At 36.3% G+C, this 18,111-nt stretch overlaps 2 protein-coding genes across 8 annotated transcripts in view; one reads left to right on the top strand and one right to left on the bottom strand.

Moving 5' to 3' along the window:
* Positions 1 to 18,111, bottom strand: part of Flo2 (flotillin-2) — a 98,779-nt gene that overhangs the window by 71,805 nt on the left and 8,863 nt on the right. The window lies entirely within an intron of this gene.
* LOC124212727 (juvenile hormone esterase-like) lies at positions 1,716 to 14,145 on the top strand. 7 transcript variants are annotated; one of them, XM_069133454.1, is made up of 11 exons: positions 1,716 to 1,988; positions 8,051 to 8,305; positions 8,651 to 8,789; positions 8,901 to 9,279; positions 9,542 to 9,904; positions 10,060 to 10,223; positions 10,296 to 10,606; positions 10,691 to 11,670; positions 11,759 to 12,029; positions 12,712 to 12,917; positions 13,496 to 14,145. In XM_069133454.1, exons 2-8 carry the CDS (start codon positions 8,091 to 8,093, stop codon positions 10,947 to 10,949), a joined length of 1,830 nt encoding a protein of 609 aa, XP_068989555.1. In that variant the 5' UTR covers positions 1,716 to 1,988; positions 8,051 to 8,090; the 3' UTR covers positions 10,950 to 11,670; positions 11,759 to 12,029; positions 12,712 to 12,917; positions 13,496 to 14,145. The 7 variants fall into 7 exon arrangements, with proteins under 7 accessions (XP_068989555.1, XP_068989556.1, XP_068989558.1 ...); XM_069133460.1 differs by lacking the exon at positions 13,496 to 14,145 and adding an exon at positions 6,077 to 6,109 and having other exon boundaries at positions 1,956 to 1,988; positions 12,712 to 13,327; XM_069133455.1 differs by lacking the exon at positions 12,712 to 12,917.

Genomic DNA, 18,111 nt, shown 5'->3' with positions numbered 1-18,111 from the left:
GGACAGTAGGGTGGGCCAAAAAAAATGAGTATTTTTTTTTTTACTTTATACTCTGAAAATCGGTTGCTAGATACCTCTGAAGAATTCTCACCAAATATGAGCTCTTAATTTTGATAACAAAGTCCTCCGCTTTACAATTTTGCATTTTTTCCTGAGTATTAGAAACAAAAATTCATATCTCTTTGACAACTGTTCGTTAAAAAATATCTCTCCTCATATTCTTGTAGGAAATCGAACGCTCTACAAAAAAGGTCTCTTACAATTTTTTCGTAAACCTTACCGTTTAAATGATATCAAAGCTTAAAGTTTGATTATTTTAGGAGAAATTTCTGTTTTGCTTATGAATTTTTTAACTCGCTTACAAAAAATTTTGACGAATTGCACAACTCATAGTTTCGTAGGAAATTAACTGCTCTACAAAAATGGTGTCTTATGATTTGTCGATTAAGTTAAGCGTTTAAAAGATATTCATCGTCAAACTTCAATGCATACTAATTTTAACAGTTTTTGATGAATAATTCGAAAAATTTCAATTTAATTTATAAGTTTCATGAAACTTTATTCCAATGTGAGTTCCTAAGGAAAGAGAAATGTTTTAAACTATTTTTCTTTTATTTTTTTAGTTCTATATATGTTTGGTTATATTAAAAAACATTAGTGCATTATTTCTAACTGAGAGGCAATGATTTATTAAATTTCCAAAAAAATAACGTTTTTTTTCTTCAAGATCAATACTTTTCATATTAAATTTATAACAAAAACGTTATTTTTTTGGAAATTTAATAAAACATTGCCTCTCAGTTAGAAATAATGCATTAATGTTTTTTAATATAACCAAACATTTATAGAACTTAAAAAATAAAAGAAAAATAGTTTAAAACATTTCTCTCTTCTTAGGAACTCACATTGGAATAAATTTTCATGAAACTTATAAATTAAATTGAAATTTTTCGAATTATTCATCAAAAACTGTTAAAATTAGTATGCATTGAAGTTTGACGATGAATATCTTTTAAACGCTTAACTTAATCGACAAATCATACGACACCATTTTTGTAGAGCAGTTAATTTCCTACGAAACTATGAGTTGTGCAATTTATCAAAATTTTTTGTAAGCGAGTTAAAAAATTCATAAGCAAAACAGAAATTTCTCCTAAAATAATCAAACTTTAAGCTTTGATATCATTTAAACGGTAAGGTTTACGAAAAAATTGTAAGAGACCTTTTTTGTAGAGCGTTCGATTTCCTACAAGAATATGAGGAGAGATATTTTTTAACGAACAGTTGTCAAAGAGATATGAATTTTTGTTTCTAATACTCAGGAAAAAATGCAAAATTGTAAAGCGGAGGACCTTGTTATCAAAATTAAGAGCTCAAATTTGGTGAAAATTCTTTAGAGGTATCTAACAACCGATTTTCAGAGTATAAAGTAAAAAAAAAAATACTCATTTTTTTTGGCCCACCCTAATGGACAGTAAGGTGCAGCGACTCAAGAACCGTACGAGCTGGTGTCAAGAAAGCAGTCGCAGGTCAAACATTAGGTACGCAGCATCTATCGGTAATTTCCGCAAAAGCGTGGCGTTCTCATAAACGATATTCACCACAAGGGGGATGACTTAATTATGGTGGGGAACAAACGACCAATCAACTGGAAGAACGACCACCTCGTGACAGTGGGGAGATCGGCAATCCGGACTCCGAACTTCACTTATTCTACGTTCAATCCGCCAAGAGACATCATGTTCCTGCCTTGCTGTCATTGATCTAGACTTCTTGAGTTACTTTGCCTTTCCTTATTCCTTACCGCTATCGTTTCTATCGCTACCGTTCTTTTCTGAACCCCTCTATCGTTTGCACTATCGTTTGGTGTCTTTTTTTCCTTTCGTGGTCACCTTTCCTCTTACCTTTTTCCTTCTTTTGCTATCGCTAAGTTTACTTTAAAATAGAATTAGTGTTTGTGTGCCCGAGTCACCGGCTAAGGGGCTAAGGTAAGACTTCTGTATCATGGCGTTACGAAATTGCCCACATTTTCTATTTTCTCGAATCTTCATTATCTTTTGATGCCAGTATCTTCGTGAATCATGGTCCGCAGCTCTGAGATGCTGCAAGCCGTCGTGTGACTGCATGATTTCCTTAATTAATTAATTCCGTATCTTTGAGTAACCGCATGACTACCGAATAAGTATCTCTCTCGTATATATATTATAGATTCTTGGTGATCGGTCAATTAAGAAAACGTAATTTTAGTTAACGTTTCGACCCGGATATGGGCCCTCCTCAGAACGATTTATTTTAAAAAACTGTCAAAAATAACAAAAAAAGAATTTTATAGTATAAATCATGGTACTAGAAGTAAACGGACCTAATTATTGTAGATGTAATACTCTTAGAGCTATTAAATATTGTTGATAGTAAGACCTTATGATTAAATGAGATAAGGATGTTTTTTGGTGTTATTTACCTTTTGAATTAAGTAAGTGTAATAAGATGTAGTCGAATTCACAATTACAATTGGTGGAAACAGTGTTCTTTTGAGTGACGGTAGACAATGTCAATCTTCAAGTTATTTTATATGTGGGAGTTAAAAGTTGGTAGTCATTAATTAAAAAGATTAAAGAAGTATGTTTCTTCACAGTCAGTATGTCATAGTGTTAAAAGGTAATTAAAGAAGGTCGTTTTAGCAATGAAATTAATTCACAGGTGTCAATTAAGTGGAGGTAGGCTCTTTATAATTAAGTTCTACATGTCTAACGAAAGATTGTTGGTTGAACCAATTGGATCAACAGGTGAATAACGACTGATGGGGGAAAACAATATAATCCAGAGTGAAGGTGAACCTATTATAAACAATTATACAAAAAAAAAAAAAAAAAACAATAAATATTTTGTAAGAAAAGTTATGTAGAAAGGACTGTAAATGGAGACGAGATAATTTTTTTTTTTTTTCTTTTTTTTTAATAAAAATAGTTAAGGTTAAACAATATTTGTTGTGTGGGCAGAGATTAGAGGTTTGTAAATATTGCTTAAATGTTCAACGTCTTGTCTGAGATTAACGGAATTGGTATGACCTACAATGTTGCACATTTCTAATAACAGTCTTCTATAGTAATTGTTTTCTTCACAAAGGATGTTTGTGTTGTCGTAATTAAATGTGTGCTGTTTATCATGACAATTCATGGCTCACCACCAATATAAAACCTCCCATCTCGAGAGTTAAGGATAGTTTTTTATTAGTTGATAAAATTAAGACATTGATTATCCCGGACAATTACACGTTAATATCTTTAGATGTAATTTCACTGTTTACTAATGTTCCTACAGATCTCGCTTTGCGTGCAATAAACAACCGTTGGGATTCTTTAGAAAATAAGATCCCAATTCCCCTTAGTGAACTTGAAAAAGCCTTAATAATATGTTTTGACTCCGCAATTTTTAAATTTAATAACGAGACTTATGCACAACAATTTGGTTTGCCTATGGGATCTCCTCTTTCCCCAATCTTGTCAGACCTCGTCATGGAAGACCTGGAAACTTCTTGCATAAACGATCTAGGTTTTAATTTACCGTTCTACTTTCGATACGTGGATGATATTCTTACCGCTGTTCCAAATGAAAAAATACATCACATTCTTAATATTTTTAACGGGTACCATCCTAGAATACAATTTACTATCGAAACAGAAGAAAATAATGCCATCAGTTTCCTAGACGTATTGTTGATACACAGCAATAATAATATTAAGACAGATTGGTTTCACAAAAAAACATGGTCACAAAGATACTTGAATTTTAACTCTCACCATCCTTTGTCCTTCAAAATAGGCACCATCTGTAACCTTGTTGACAGAGCTATCAAACTAGCTAGTACAGAGTTCCAGGAAAAAAACCTGGCGCTCATATACAATGTACTAAGATCGAATGATTACCCTCATGGCCTATTACAACAACAAATTAATAAGAGACGCTCCTACATCAACAACATACTTGACCACAATATTGACTCTGCTTCCGTTGAAGATAACAATAGGCCTGCTACTACATACATCCCCATTCCATATGTAGCCGGCCTATTTGAGTCACTTAATCGTTTATTCGCTAAATATAATGTAAAGTTTGTTGGAAAAAATTCAAAAGACCTACAACTAGTTTTTGATACAGGCAAAGACAAGATCCCCATAGGCAAACGATCTAATGTCGTGTATAAAATACCATGCAATGACTGCAATCAAGTCTACATAGGTCAAACGGGTCGACATCTCAATACTAGAATTAGGGAACACCAACGCAACGTACATGAGATTGAAGAACGGCACACAGCTCTAACGAAACATAGTATCGATAAACAGCACACATTTAATTACGACAACACAAACATCCTTTGTGAAGAAAACAATTACTATAGAAGACTGTTATTAGAAATGTGCAACATTGTAGGTCATACCAATTCCGTTAATCTCAGACAAGACGTTGAACATTTAAGCAATATTTACAAACCTCTAATCTCTGCCCACACAACAAATATTGTTTAACCTTAACTATTTTTATTAAAAAAAAAAAAAAAAAAAAAAAATTATCTCGTCTCCATTTACAGTCCTTTCTACATAACTTTTCTTACAAAATATTTATTGTTTTTTTTTTTTTTTTTTGTATAATTGTTTATAATAGGTTCACCTTCACTCTGGATTATATTGTTTTCCCCCATCAGTCGTTATTCACCTGTTGATCCAATTGGTTCAACCAACAATCTTTCGTTAGACATGTAGAACTTAATTATAAAGAGCCTACCTCCACTTAATTGACACCTGTGAATTAATTTCATTGCTAAAACGACCTTCTTTAATTACCTTTTAACACTATGACATACTGACTGTGAAGAAACATACTTCTTTAATCTTTTTAATTAATGACTACCAACTTTTAACTCCCACATATAAAATAACTTGAAGATTGACATTGTCTACCGTCACTCAAAAGAACACTGTTTCCACCAATTGTAATTGTGAATTCGACTACATCTTATTACACTTACTTAATTCAAAAGGTAAATAACACCAAAAAACATCCTTATCTCATTTAATCATAAGGTCTTACTATCAACAATATTTAATAGCTCTAAGAGTATTACATCTACAATAATTAGGTCCGTTTACTTCTAGTACCATGATTTATACTATAAAATTCTTTTTTTGTTATTTTTGACAGTTTTTTAAAATAAATCGTTCTGAGGAGGGCCCATATCCGGGTCGAAACGTTAACTAAAATTACGTTTTCTTAATTGACCGATCACCAAGAATCTATAATATATTACATACGAGGTCGAGAATTCTTATTCATCAGTATCTCTCTCGTATTTTTGAATTTCTCTGATTTTCCTGTAATCTTCTCTTAGAATTGCCTTTGTAATTTCTACCGTATTTTGAGCTATCTCTATCTTTTCTTAATTTTTGCACGAGTAGTGCTTACTAGTATTATAAGTATTATACCTTATTTGCCGTACCGCTTATCGTGTTTTATTTGCTATTGTGCATGGGTCTGTATCGTAAATCAAGTTCTTTGGAGTACATTCGAGCGTAGATTAAGCCGCTAAATACTACTGTACCTTTCCTATTTTCTTGTTAACCATTTTGTAATGACTATTACTTGTTATATTTCCCGAATTTCTTTGTAATATTGTATTTCTTTGTTAATTTAAGTTTCGCTTATTATCTTCAATTTTATTATAACAAGGTGTATTTAGTGTATTTTCCTATCCCGCAAAAACCTCTCGCAACCTCTCAATATCTCTCATAGTCTTGTCTGCGAATAATCTCGGATCTTTAAATATCGTACAATTTATCAGTTCGATTATTTATAGATTAGTTTCTCGTAAATTTGCTTCCACATTTTACCTCAATTAAAATTCTCTCATTTAAGCTATAGATTCTGGGTAATTAACGTATTGTCAGTTACTATCAATTGACAACTTTGTCTTATTCTTTGGTCACTGCCGTTCCAAGCTATCGTCGATTTTGTCAACTATCGATTTCTAATAAAAATCGACTTCAGTTTATTTATGTATTTGTTCGCCTATTGCTAGCTGTCCTGGAATAACGCCACTCTACCAGTTCGTGTAAGTACTTGAGCCTGGTAAGCCATACAACAAGTTTTTTAATTATTATCTTATCATATCGTATCTTTAACTAAAAATAGACGCTGAAGCGTCTGGCGCCCAACGAGTACGTTTTGCTATTGTTTATTTGAATTCAGAATAGTTAGAGAATCACGCCAAAGTGTGAACGGTAAGTCCTCGTCTGAGGGTGACAGCAGTTTAACGTTACAGTACACAACTTGTTCTTCTTAGGCTGGTACTGTTCGACTTTAGAAAAGCGTTCGATACCATCCCTCATGGTATTCTGTCAGCCAAGTCAGCCAAATTTGGCTTTTCTCAAGATGTCCTTCGGTGGATGGCATTTTACCTACAAGGTAGAACACAGGTTGTGTTCAGATAGGCAACTCTCATTCTAGGCTAAGATTGACTTGAGGATTCTACAAGGCTCTATCTTAAGACGCTTTTTGTTCTCCCTTTTCATCCTCTTTGATGTTTTGTAGCACTGTACTCACATGGTTTACGATGATAATTGGCAGATTTATCTTCGTTTTTCGCCTAGGGATTTTTTTGACGTATTATCGTTCATCCATTCGGATGTTGAGCCTGTCCTCGGGGTGGGCATCGCGCTCCTCTTTCCGACTCCCCTTCTGGTCTTGGCTTGTGGTCCGTATGTGCCTCATCTCGATCCTGCCGCTCTACCGCTTGTCACGTTGAATGATTTTTCAGTGTCGTATTCTAATGTAGTTGTGACCTTGGTCTATTCATTAATAGCAACTTTTCCTCGGTGGCCCAGGTTAATGCCATCTCGAACCAGGTTCCTTTTACTGTCAGGCAGCACTCAGTTTCTCACCACTTGTTGTTCGTTCGTTGCGTAGGTGCACACAGAGGTCTTCTGTGATTTTACACGTGACCTTGATTTCAAATTGCAATAGCTCCTCAACCTTTGTGTTCGTTTCGTCTGCAGAGTGGCCCGGGATGAGCAGATCACGCTTTTCCGTTGCCAGCTGGCTTAGCTCAGTATGAAATACAGGAGGCTCTATTTTACTCTTTCGTCCATTTATGTAATTTTTAGATCTGATCATCCTGCTTATCTTCGTGTCATTGTCGATTTAAGTCATGATTCTTGTCAACCGGAATTGAAACTGGATTTACATCCTTTATATTGAATCTATTCAAAGAGGTGATTGGTGTAGCTTGTCTTGTGCAATATTATGGACCCGTCATCCTGTTTATCAACCTTGGGAATTGGAAAGCTTCGAATTCGTCAAACTAGTTTCTATGACTACACATATGGTCGGTAGCGCCAGAATCAATATACCAGATGTTTTCCACTGAATATTTCGAATCTTCAGATATTAGAGACATACCCAAAAGAGCTTGATTTGTTTTGTTATCACTTTCAGCAGTTTTATTTTTCTTACGGGGTCTTTTTAATTTATAGCAGTCTGCTTTCTAGTATCCTGGCATATTGCAATAACTGCACATACCTGGTTAGCGTTTTGTGTTCAAAAAACCTTGATTTTCATTGTGTTTGAAAGCTTTACTTTGGATCACGATGATGGATCTACGTGGAGGCCTCAAACAACGGACGAAAATTACCTTCGCATAGGAAACCAATCTGATATAACACTCCAGGTCAAATATTCCTTGTTCAAAGATCGAACGCACTTCTGTGCTACTTTAAACCCCACTTCAATGTCGCCATAATATACATATGAAATGTTGTTTTACATTTCTGAGAACTTTGCTACCGAAAATTCAATGACGGATGATTCTTTCCAAACGGAGCAACCACGTTTTGGGTCTTCAAAGTTACCGACTTCCCTATAATTCTAGGATGTTCGAATATATGTGGATGGTTGAAAAAACAGTATTATTAAGTCTGAATTTGATATGTCAAGTCCACGGAAGTTTGATTATGAGGTGAACTGACGCGCGCCGCGCTCCTTCGCTTTATATCAGATTCAAGTGTGCTGACCTTGAAGTAGAACACGAGAAGACGATGTTTTTGGGCTGCCAGAAAGAAGATCTCGTCCTGGTTTTATTCGTGGCAATTTTCTTTGCTTCGAGCTGTGCTTTGACGGGGAAAAATAATCGTCCTGAAGTGACAATCTCCCAGGGAATCCTGCGAGGAAAAACACTCACTACTCGCTATGGTCGAAATGTATCAGCGTTTCTCGGAATTCCTTATGGGCGACCGCCGAAAGGGGATCTTAGGTTTGTGCAACGTAAATTCAAAGCATATTCATCAAATGCCTCAGTTTATAGCTAAAAACATGCAGTACCTGCAATCGATGTTAACGTCTGAAGTAAAAGTTTCACTACACTTTCATGACAGAAAGATTCCTCAGCAAGTGTGGTTGTTATCCTAAATTATACTATTACACAGTGCTGATTGCACATGCGTAACTTTTGAAACCAGAATTTTTGGCGACTACAGAAATCGAATTGTTTCGAAGCCTCGAACTGATTTGTAGACTTCAATAATGAAACTGTGGTTTCTGAGAAAGGAAGACTGATAACCATTTTCTTGTTATTTTCACCAATCCAATCGAATTACAGATTTACAGCTCCTGTTGCAGCAGAGAGTTGGAACGGAACTCGAGACGCTAGTATTGATGGAAATATTTGCCCACAAGCCCAATATGATGAAATTGTAGGAGATGAGGACTGCCTGTATATAAACGTGTATACTCCACACGTAATTATTTTTTCAAAATCACGTTACCTTGTACTGTAGGATGATACGTCAGAACATTGTAGCTCTTTGGGATTCGGTACTTCATTGAAAAAAAATCTTTTGTGTCCATAGGAAATACTTTCATCGTGTGATCCACACATTAAGGTTCACGAATGCCCGAAGTCGACACTTTTTCCGGTTATGGTGTTCTTCTATGGTGGAGGCTACGTCTCAGGAAGCTTTCTTCCCACGTCGTATGGTCCAGAGTACATTCTTGACAAGGATGTGGTTCTTGTCGTATTCAATTATCGCCTAGGACCATTGGGATTTTTGAGCACTGGCGACGAGGTGGCGTCTGGAAATTGGGGACTAAAAGACCAAATCTTAGCCTTAAAGTGGGTTCAGGACAATATCGCACATTTTGGTGGTGATCCTGATCAAGTGACTTTGTTCGGACAAAGTGCAGGCGGTGCTTCTATTCACCTCTTGTCGCTGACAAATGTCACGATTGGTATGAATACGTTTATAGTTAGATAAGGTGAAGCTAATCTCATTGCGAGTGTTCATTCAGTCATAGCAGTGAATACATTTTTCATTCACGACAAACATGGCGTTGTCAATCGATTTCAAAGGTGTATGTGATTGGTAAATTCATTGTTAGACAAATACACTTGAAGGTAATCATTCTAGTAACTCGTTTGCATGAAGTGTAACTGACACGACTGATAAAGATCTGCTCAGAATGGCAAGCAATCAATTTTCTACGCCAACAGGACTCTTTCATCGATACATAACGCAAAGTGGACCGGCACTTTCTTCATTGGCTTACTTGCCCAGAGCTACTTGTGCGAGGCATGCATTCAAACTTGGGGAATATGTCGGCTGTTACAACGGAACTTCAGATTCTTTGATCAACTGTTTACGGACAGTAAATATCTCGGATATTATAGCCGCATATCCGAAGTTTCACGTATGGGAATCATATCCTTTTTCCGTATGGACTCCAACCGATGAGCTGGATATGGAAGGCGCTGTGCTTACTGCCAGTCCAGCTAATTTGATAAGTGCTGGTCACATCCGTGATTTACCTTGGATTTCTGGTGTGACACGGAATGACGGGCTACTAGAAACTGCAAGTAAGGACATGCAAGTATTCTGAATATGGTCTGCCAGGCTGTTGCTTTCGTAGCCATGGAAATGCTTACAGTCTGACGTTACTGTAAATTACTTTTTGGTTAAAGCTTTGAAGTTCAATCGTTTTTAATCTGTTTTTATTTTAACATTACATCAGAGTTTTATGTCGACGACGTACTGCTGAGTGATTTTCTGGAAAATTTTGACACTCTACTGCCTGTTTTCCTAATGTCGTCTTATGCTCCAGATGTTGTTGCTGATTTTATCGAAGCTGTCAAATTGTACTACTTCAACGACAATTTGACAATCAGTAATAACGTGGTAGGTAACAAGAAATTTCAAATAAAATCGTTTGAATAGTATAATTGCTTCACGTTCACATCTTATTTGCAGCTACTTGAGAATCTTACCAGACTCGTGAGTGACGATTTTTTTTACTACCCGGTTTACGAAGCATTCCAGAAACAGCTTGAACTAGCTGTGAATCCACAATATCTGTACATTTTCAACTATCGCGGTACTTTCAGTAACTCTTACTTAGAAACGGATTCTACAGCTAACTATGGCACGGCACACTCCGATGATTTGATATATCTTTTTCCATCGGAAGCAAAATTCTCGGGTATTAATAAAACCATGAGCATAATGGATTATCAAATGGTGGACATTATGGTGGAGTTGTGGACGTCTTTTGCTATTAATGGGTGAGTTTGACATGGTTATTCGGTATTTCAATTAACCTGTCAATGTCAGCCACGTGTATTCTTGACCAAAAATTTTACCATCAGAACACCTTCGGTTTCAACTTCCGACCGTACTACAATATGGATGCCGTATTTGAAGGAGCACAATTACCTACGGATCGGAAATGTATCCAGTGTCGAACTCAATCTGGAACATTCCTTCTTCAAAGAACGAGTGCAGTTCTGGGACAGTTTGAAGACCACGTTAAAGTGTGGCAGTCGCAGAAATCTACGTAAAAGAAAAAATAGACCACTTGATATCAGGTTTAGAAAAAGGAGGAAGTATAGTATACCTGTATGCTGAAAGTATGTATGGTATAAACCGAGTATAACTGTCCGAATTATAATTTCAACATTGAGTATTTTTATGTTTAACAATGTTGTCTGAAATAATTGTTCATTAAACTTAAGTATGGCCGAGCATTTTTTAAGTAGATTCAATTTCATTAGCTACGATTAAACTTTTTCTACCTCATGTGTTTGTTTTGACACAATTTTGAATCGATCTGTCGGTCCTTAAAATGCTATATTGCCAAATTTCTACGCTGACGCGCACGCAATTTCACGATATTCTCACTTCTGCCCATCTCGCATTAGAGATTTGCAAATCCAGTGACAGCCGACAGATGGAAAGGAATTCCCAATGCAAGTGACGATGCAAGTGGCTGCCTTCGGGCATCAGGTGATCTAATCGTGGGAGATGAGGACTGCCTGTATTTGAATGTGTGCACGCCGCAGGTTATTGATGAACTGCGAGAAATAATGTCAACTTTGTTTTTTCAAAAAATGAGACTTTCAGATCCGAACTTTTGCAGGAAATCTGCAGGGGAAAAAATTTCTGTATGACTTATTATTTCCGACAAAATGTTGGACCGGCTCACTTCGTTGATAAAGTTATTTCACAGTGAGGAGTTAGCCACTTATCAGTTCGTGTGTACATTCGATTTCAAAATCTCACGAGATTTAAAAGGATTTCAGAGATTTCAAAGATTTCATAAGATGAATGGTGTACATCAGATTTCAAGGTTGGTGAATCCACCTGTGGTGATTGGGGATGTTAAAGATTATGGTACTTAACCACAACAGCAAAAATTTGCGAATTCTAAATTGTAGGCAGCAGGAATTTTCACAATTGAAACAGCGTCAATGAAAATTTCTTTGACAACGTACTTCAGCTTCCAAATGGAAAAAGATCACCACTACTTCTGGTTATAATGTTCACTCACGGCGGAAGATTCGTTGAAAGAAGTGCTTCTTCAATGCGATGCGGCCCAAAATATGTGCTTGACGAAGACGTGCTCCTTGTTACTTTCAACAACCGCTGAGGCCATTCGGGTTTTTGAGCACTGGTGACGAAGTGGCGTCTGGAAACTGGGTCCTCAAGGTCAGTCTTTAAATGGGTTCAGGATTACATCGAATATTTTGGTCGTGATCTTGATCAGGTGACGCTTTTGAGACAGCTCAGGTGGCGTTTGCGTTCACTTCCCGACGCTCCTCAATGCCACAGTCGGTAAGAATTAACGGCTCCTTTTTAATAAATTCTTAAAGCCAATTAATTTTCAGCCATAGCATTGAATTCCTTAGAGGTTCTTTTTGACAGAAAATGTAATCTTGTAAATTTATCTAGTGAGCTCTGCAAGGCCAGTCATTTTTTGTCGTTGACTCAATGGAGCTTTTCCAATACTTTTTTCAGCTTGTAGCTTATACAACAGGTTGTGAAGTATACCTGTAGTATTCTGTTCAAGGTTAAACGACGATTAGATGAAAATTCGTCGAAAACTTTATAGAAGTTAGAAATTGTTTCACTCATGAGAGAAACAATGCGTAAAATGAGGTTAGCTTGCTCGGACAGTAGTCCGAGATATTTACTTTTTCAAGCAGCAAGCTTTTTCTTTCATATTTCCTGACTTAGCGTTTTATGAGAATTCTACAAAGTTCGAGAACTTTCTGAAAAACTTCGATGTCACACTCACAGTTTTATTGAGTTTGATTTACCAACCGGCTCCTCTCAAACCTGACACTCCTCATCGGTGACACTTACTTCGTATATCCTATCTTCAACGCAGTTCGAAAGCAGCTCGCTCTGGCGGAGAATCGGCAGTTTTTTAATGAATGAAAACTATACGTTTACGGTGGTTCAACAGCCAATTACGGTGTGGCGTATGGTGACGACCTGATTAACCTCTTCCCAAGAAATCAGTTTTTCAAAAATCTGTAGAACCAAACCATGTGTGATATTTCCAAATGGATGACATCATGGTGCTTCTAAAATGTAACGGTTGTTCATCACGATTGTGAATGCACAGTAATCTATTGCTAGGCCTGCATTGTCAGACGTACGGTGTTAAATATAACACCGAAAATATTTTATAGAAGTCCACATCATTTTGGTGCTGATTTAAGACCATTTAGTCTTAAGAATAGAATGATTTACGCCGATTTCGTTTAATTTTACACTAATAGATGTGGATTTTTATTGACACCGTGAATTTTCTGACAGTGTGTGCAAACAATCGATTAATTGTACACGTTGAGTAATTATTCTTACAATCGATCGATGAATCGAATAATGGAAATTTCGATCTATCGTGTTTTGCGATTATTCAATTATTCGATTATTCGATTATTCGATTCTTCAATTAATCGTTTTTTGTGCCTTTCGATTTTTTCATTTCACCTTTTTTTAAACAGTCATCAATTGATAATTGGGTTTTCTAATTTATCATTTTTTCGATTAATCGGTAAATCGTCCATTTCAATTGACCGTTCTTTCTGTTAATCGATTAATAAATTAATTGGAGAAGAAATGAATCTAGACTATTATTAATTGGCTATCGACTGCTCTTTCAGAACTCCTATATCTTCAACTTTCAACGGCATCACGATGTGGGAGTTCAACTCAACGGAAGGCGATTACTTACAGATAGGAAAACATTTCAACCTTACACTTAAGCAGCGATATTACTTCTTCAAAGAGCGAATACAATTTTGGGATGGTTTGGTTGGACAACATATCAACACGCAAGCAGAAATTGATAGGAATAGTAATTCCGAAACAAATATTTTGAGAAAAAATTTAGTAAGCTGATGTAAAACTTGCCTCTCAAGGGTGTGTCGGATGACCGACCGAGTAAGTGAAATGTATTTGGAACTTATTTTTCTCTTCTGCAAAGTAATTGAATTCTGTCAAACTTTAGGGAATGATGGAAATAGCAATTACGCTTTTATGGTCATTGAGAATAGTTAAGAAAATTAACGAAAACGCTGTAATAAATATACTTGCAGCTGATTCTCATTAACTTTGAAGCTATAGCGTTTTAATCTACAACCAAGAGCCATTTTTTCAACTTTTCCATGAATTTCTCAAACTTTCCGTACTTGCTAAACAAGCGTGATCATACATTCTATAATTTCCCAAATGTTAAATCGACGAGTTTATCGCTCAGAAGAGAAAAACGTGTCAGCAATTACGATTTGCTCAAGTGGTCGGTAGAATATAAATAGTAAGCGGTGACGGGGATGGCAGGGAGGGGCGGGGGGGCTATTTAGACATTGTTCTGTGTTAAACCGGGTTTTTTTTTAAAAGTGCAGGTATGAGCCCTTTTTTGTGCATGAGTGTGATGAATTGTCTACAAAATTAAGTCATGGACCACACTATCACGTTACTAGAATTGGAACGGACACCACCTTATTTTTATCTCCATGCGAGTTTTGTGTGAGTGGAGCAACTTCATCATTTTCATACCCATGCAAATGTCTCATACCATCGAACAAATATAACTAGATTGGCACGCTTATTTCTGATTCTGTGTAGGTTTTACATAGAGCGGTGCCTTTCTATGTTATTTTCATACTCATACAAATTCTAAGCAAAAATTTTACTTATCTGTGGTCTGAAGAATAAAATTCTTTAGCAAACTGATCACTTCGTCGAGGTTAGAAATATAAATCATTATGTATCTCGTTGACACTCTCCATTCACGGATTGTTTACAATCCAATAGACGTTAAACGAAGGCTTTTCGAATCCACATTTTAAATATAATCGTTTAAATAGAACAACGATTACGTTTCCATAGCACCGGTATCATCAATTAAGATATCTTCTTCATTGGTCTTAATTTATTATTTCTTATTCATATATTTTAAATAATTATGTAAGTCATTATTTAGTCAATTTATGTATTAGTATTTGTTGAAAAGTAGTGCCAAGGGGATTTCGAGTAACCGTAAAGCTAATTATCATGATCAAAAATGCGTTCTTGAAAACCAGCGATAATAAAACCTCATAAGAATAAAGTTTGGTTCAGTGGATGAAAAGCTTCGTGCCTTGAGTTGACCGCTGAAGAGCGGACCATACTGTACTCTGGTGATTTGACGTGATGTAATAATGTCACAATATTTGTACATCCATTTCCAACAACAATTGTGACGTGGGGAATTCACAGACAGTTGAATACATACGGCGATAAGAAAACATATTTCCGTACGAATTCGTCGACCGTGCAGAACTGAAATAAGTTGACATGCTGGCGCTATAAATGAACTCGACCGTAAACCACACAGGGAATATAACATTGTGAACTGAACTTCCATTTCTAGACTGGACATCGCGATGGTGTCGTGCTATCAAATTCAATATCTTTTTCTAGCATCGGTGTTGAGAATGTATCTCTCTCCATGCGATACTAAGTAAGTATTGATCAACCCTGGGTTGAAATTCTCCAGGAAAAACGTTCAGCGATTTAAGAGCTAACAGGATATGCATTAGCTTATCGGAAAGCTTACCACCTCGCCTCCCACTTTAGAAAATTGATTTTCTCGTAACAGAAGCGAGCTCAAAAATCGCGGTTTGCGGCACTGCAGAGCTCATAAATAGCTCTTTAATCTATGATTTTTTCAAATTTTTTGAGAATAAGGGGGGCGGGGGGGGGGGGGGCAGTTTTACGGAGGTGTTGTTTGAGCTATCTGAACTCTAGATATCAACTCCAGTCGAGATGCGAGAGTTAATGGTTTGGCATATTTACTGGTGTAATCTGCATATATTTTGATTATCCGTTATCAGGAATTAACCAAAACATCTTGTCAGAATGCCTAGGTTAGTACGAGAATAGTATATTGTGTTACTAGTCAGATATTGCGTGTTTCACAAGCTATTTCTTCCAACACCTGTCAAGAAAGGTTTGATTGGAGACGCGACAAAGGTGCTACTGACATTGCGTAAATTAGGATTAGGTAAACTACGTTCAATGACACAGTGCGTGAAATTGAGTTATTCGAAAGTGCGCATGTGCGACAGAAAGCCCTGGTGTATAAAATCGAGCATATCAGTTGTGCGCATGCGTACTTAACCGCACTGTTCGCAAATAGGGCACTTTACTAACGCTTCACAGGCTTCAAAAATCAAGCTTTCCAAGCATGTGTTGGAAAAATATGCATGCCAGATATAACGAAAAATATATGTTACGCATGTGACATATATGCCCGGCAAAATGAATATAAGTGAAATGGAGTCATGTAGGGAGAGATATTTTACATCTGAACTTGCCCGTCTCCGTGGGAAATCTAACATTTCGGGTGACAGCTGCGGTAGAAGTTGTTTTGTGATGAACTAATGTTACTGTATGCATACCTGAAACAGACAGAAAAATACGTCTCCATTAGTACCTGAAATATCTTGTACTGCTGATACAAGATCACGAGCATCAATTAAGAAAGCTGAATTGCCAATAGCTGAAGACCCACTGGGAATTTGAGAGAGTGAATTTTACTTTGCATTTTACACTTATACATGTATATATTTTGGGATATTAACATTTTTTGCCGTTACAACTCAACAACGAAGATTTTGGGATTTTTAGATTCAGATTGTGAGTTACTGGTAGTTTTTTGTTTGGTTTAAAAAAAGAAGTGTACCTCTTCTTTTGACGCAGAAAAAAGTACTATTGCATTAACCACTTTGCTCATACACTATTATTCAAAATATTATGGATTCGTTGGGTTCACTAAATGCATTAACCATGAAAAAAAAAACTGTTAGCTTTAAGTATTTGTGAGTTGAATTAGACAAACTTATTTAATTAATTTATTGTAAAAAAGCAATTCTACAAATCATGTTTTTCTAAATCAAGCATAATGCTTTTGCTGCTAATTGTCTTTGTTTTGTATACCAAGAACCAGTTCTTCCCGTTTTCGGTATGAATTTTGGGTTTACGCAGCATCGTCATGTAGAAGCGTCCCTTCACCACTCAACGCAGTAAGTAATGGACTCTTCAACTCACAATTGAGAATGAATCAAATGTACAGTCTAACAAAAAAAAAAAAAAAAATGACAAGATCAAAATACCACGACACAAAGCTTCCAAACTTTAAGATGAATTCAGTTTAAAAGATATCGTTTCAAGTTAAATTTTGCAATTGCAATTAGTAATTGGCGTAGTCACAAATGACAGTTGCAATTAGTGAATTTCAATTGTAGGAAAAAATTTCATTAATAATCAGAATTGTAATTTGTACAGAAAATTTTTTCAAGTTACCAAGGGAAGATGAATGTGTGAACATTTCAATCAATATTGTGATTTCCGTCTCTTGCAATTCAATTCTGGTGCCACTTTTCAATCATGCGAACGGCTTGTGTACCTCAAGCCAATTATAACATGATTATTGTAACAAATTTCTGGACATCAGCAATGATCAAAACTGTGAGTAGGTTTGTAAAATATAAAACACACATGTATTTTCTGATAAAGGAAAAGCAAAGTACAAAATACATAGGTCTAATTCACACTAATCGTTGTAGTTCTTGTTTGCGCGCAGTTTATATTATTTCGTGTAATTCAAGTGTCGCGCGCAAATCGTAATGTATCAAACAGCCGTAATGGCGAGAGAGCGCTCTCGCGGACGACAAGCAATGGCGAGCAGTTGCGAAGCCCGCAAGCGACAAGACACATGTCTTTTTTCTATTCCCTTTTGTAAACCAAAGATGTATTGAAATAAAATATCTAAACATGAGAAAATAAACCGGGACTGGACTCAAACCAGTAATTTTGAAATCCTACCCTCGACAACCTTCAACTCTTGGAGATGAACCTTCAATTGTTGAGGGTTAATCTCCAACTGTTGGAGATAAACCTTCCAATAATGGTGGTTTACCTTCAATTTTTGGGAGTAAACCCCTAAATTTAGAGGTTTATCCTCAACTTTCAGGGTAAACCCCTAAATTTTGAGGCTTACCCCCAAAAAGTGAAGGTTTTTTCCGTGAGGGTCTAACCTTCATTGCGTTGTTTTTAACCTTCACATAACCAACAGGGACTCTGAATTGTGAGCAGGTGACTATTAACCCCACGTGGTGGCGGGGAACACCAACTGGGATACGGTAAAACCAGGAGTGCCGAAGGCCTGACCACATTGTAGCTGAAATTCTTCTATAAACGAACTTTTCGTTCATCATGATGATTATATTTTGAC

This window comes from Neodiprion pinetum, chromosome 2, assembly GCF_021155775.2.
Source record: "Neodiprion pinetum isolate iyNeoPine1 chromosome 2, iyNeoPine1.2, whole genome shotgun sequence".
NCBI lineage: Eukaryota > Metazoa > Arthropoda > Insecta > Hymenoptera > Diprionidae > Neodiprion > Neodiprion pinetum.
This window is presented reverse-complemented; position numbering and strand designations above follow the sequence as displayed.

Bases quoted from the DNA above. Each gene is read 5' to 3' on its own strand.
- LOC124212727 (XM_069133455.1), top strand. From the start codon at position 8,091: ATGTTTTTGGGCTGCCAGAAAGAAGATCTCGTCCTGGTTTTATTCGTG. The intron at 9,280-9,541 runs GTATGAATACGT...CTACGCCAACAG, and splicing joins GCTGACAAATGTCACGATTG to GACTCTTTCATCGATACATA. The intron at 10,607-10,690 runs GTGAGTTTGACA...TTTTACCATCAG, and splicing joins ACGTCTTTTGCTATTAATGG to AACACCTTCGGTTTCAACTT.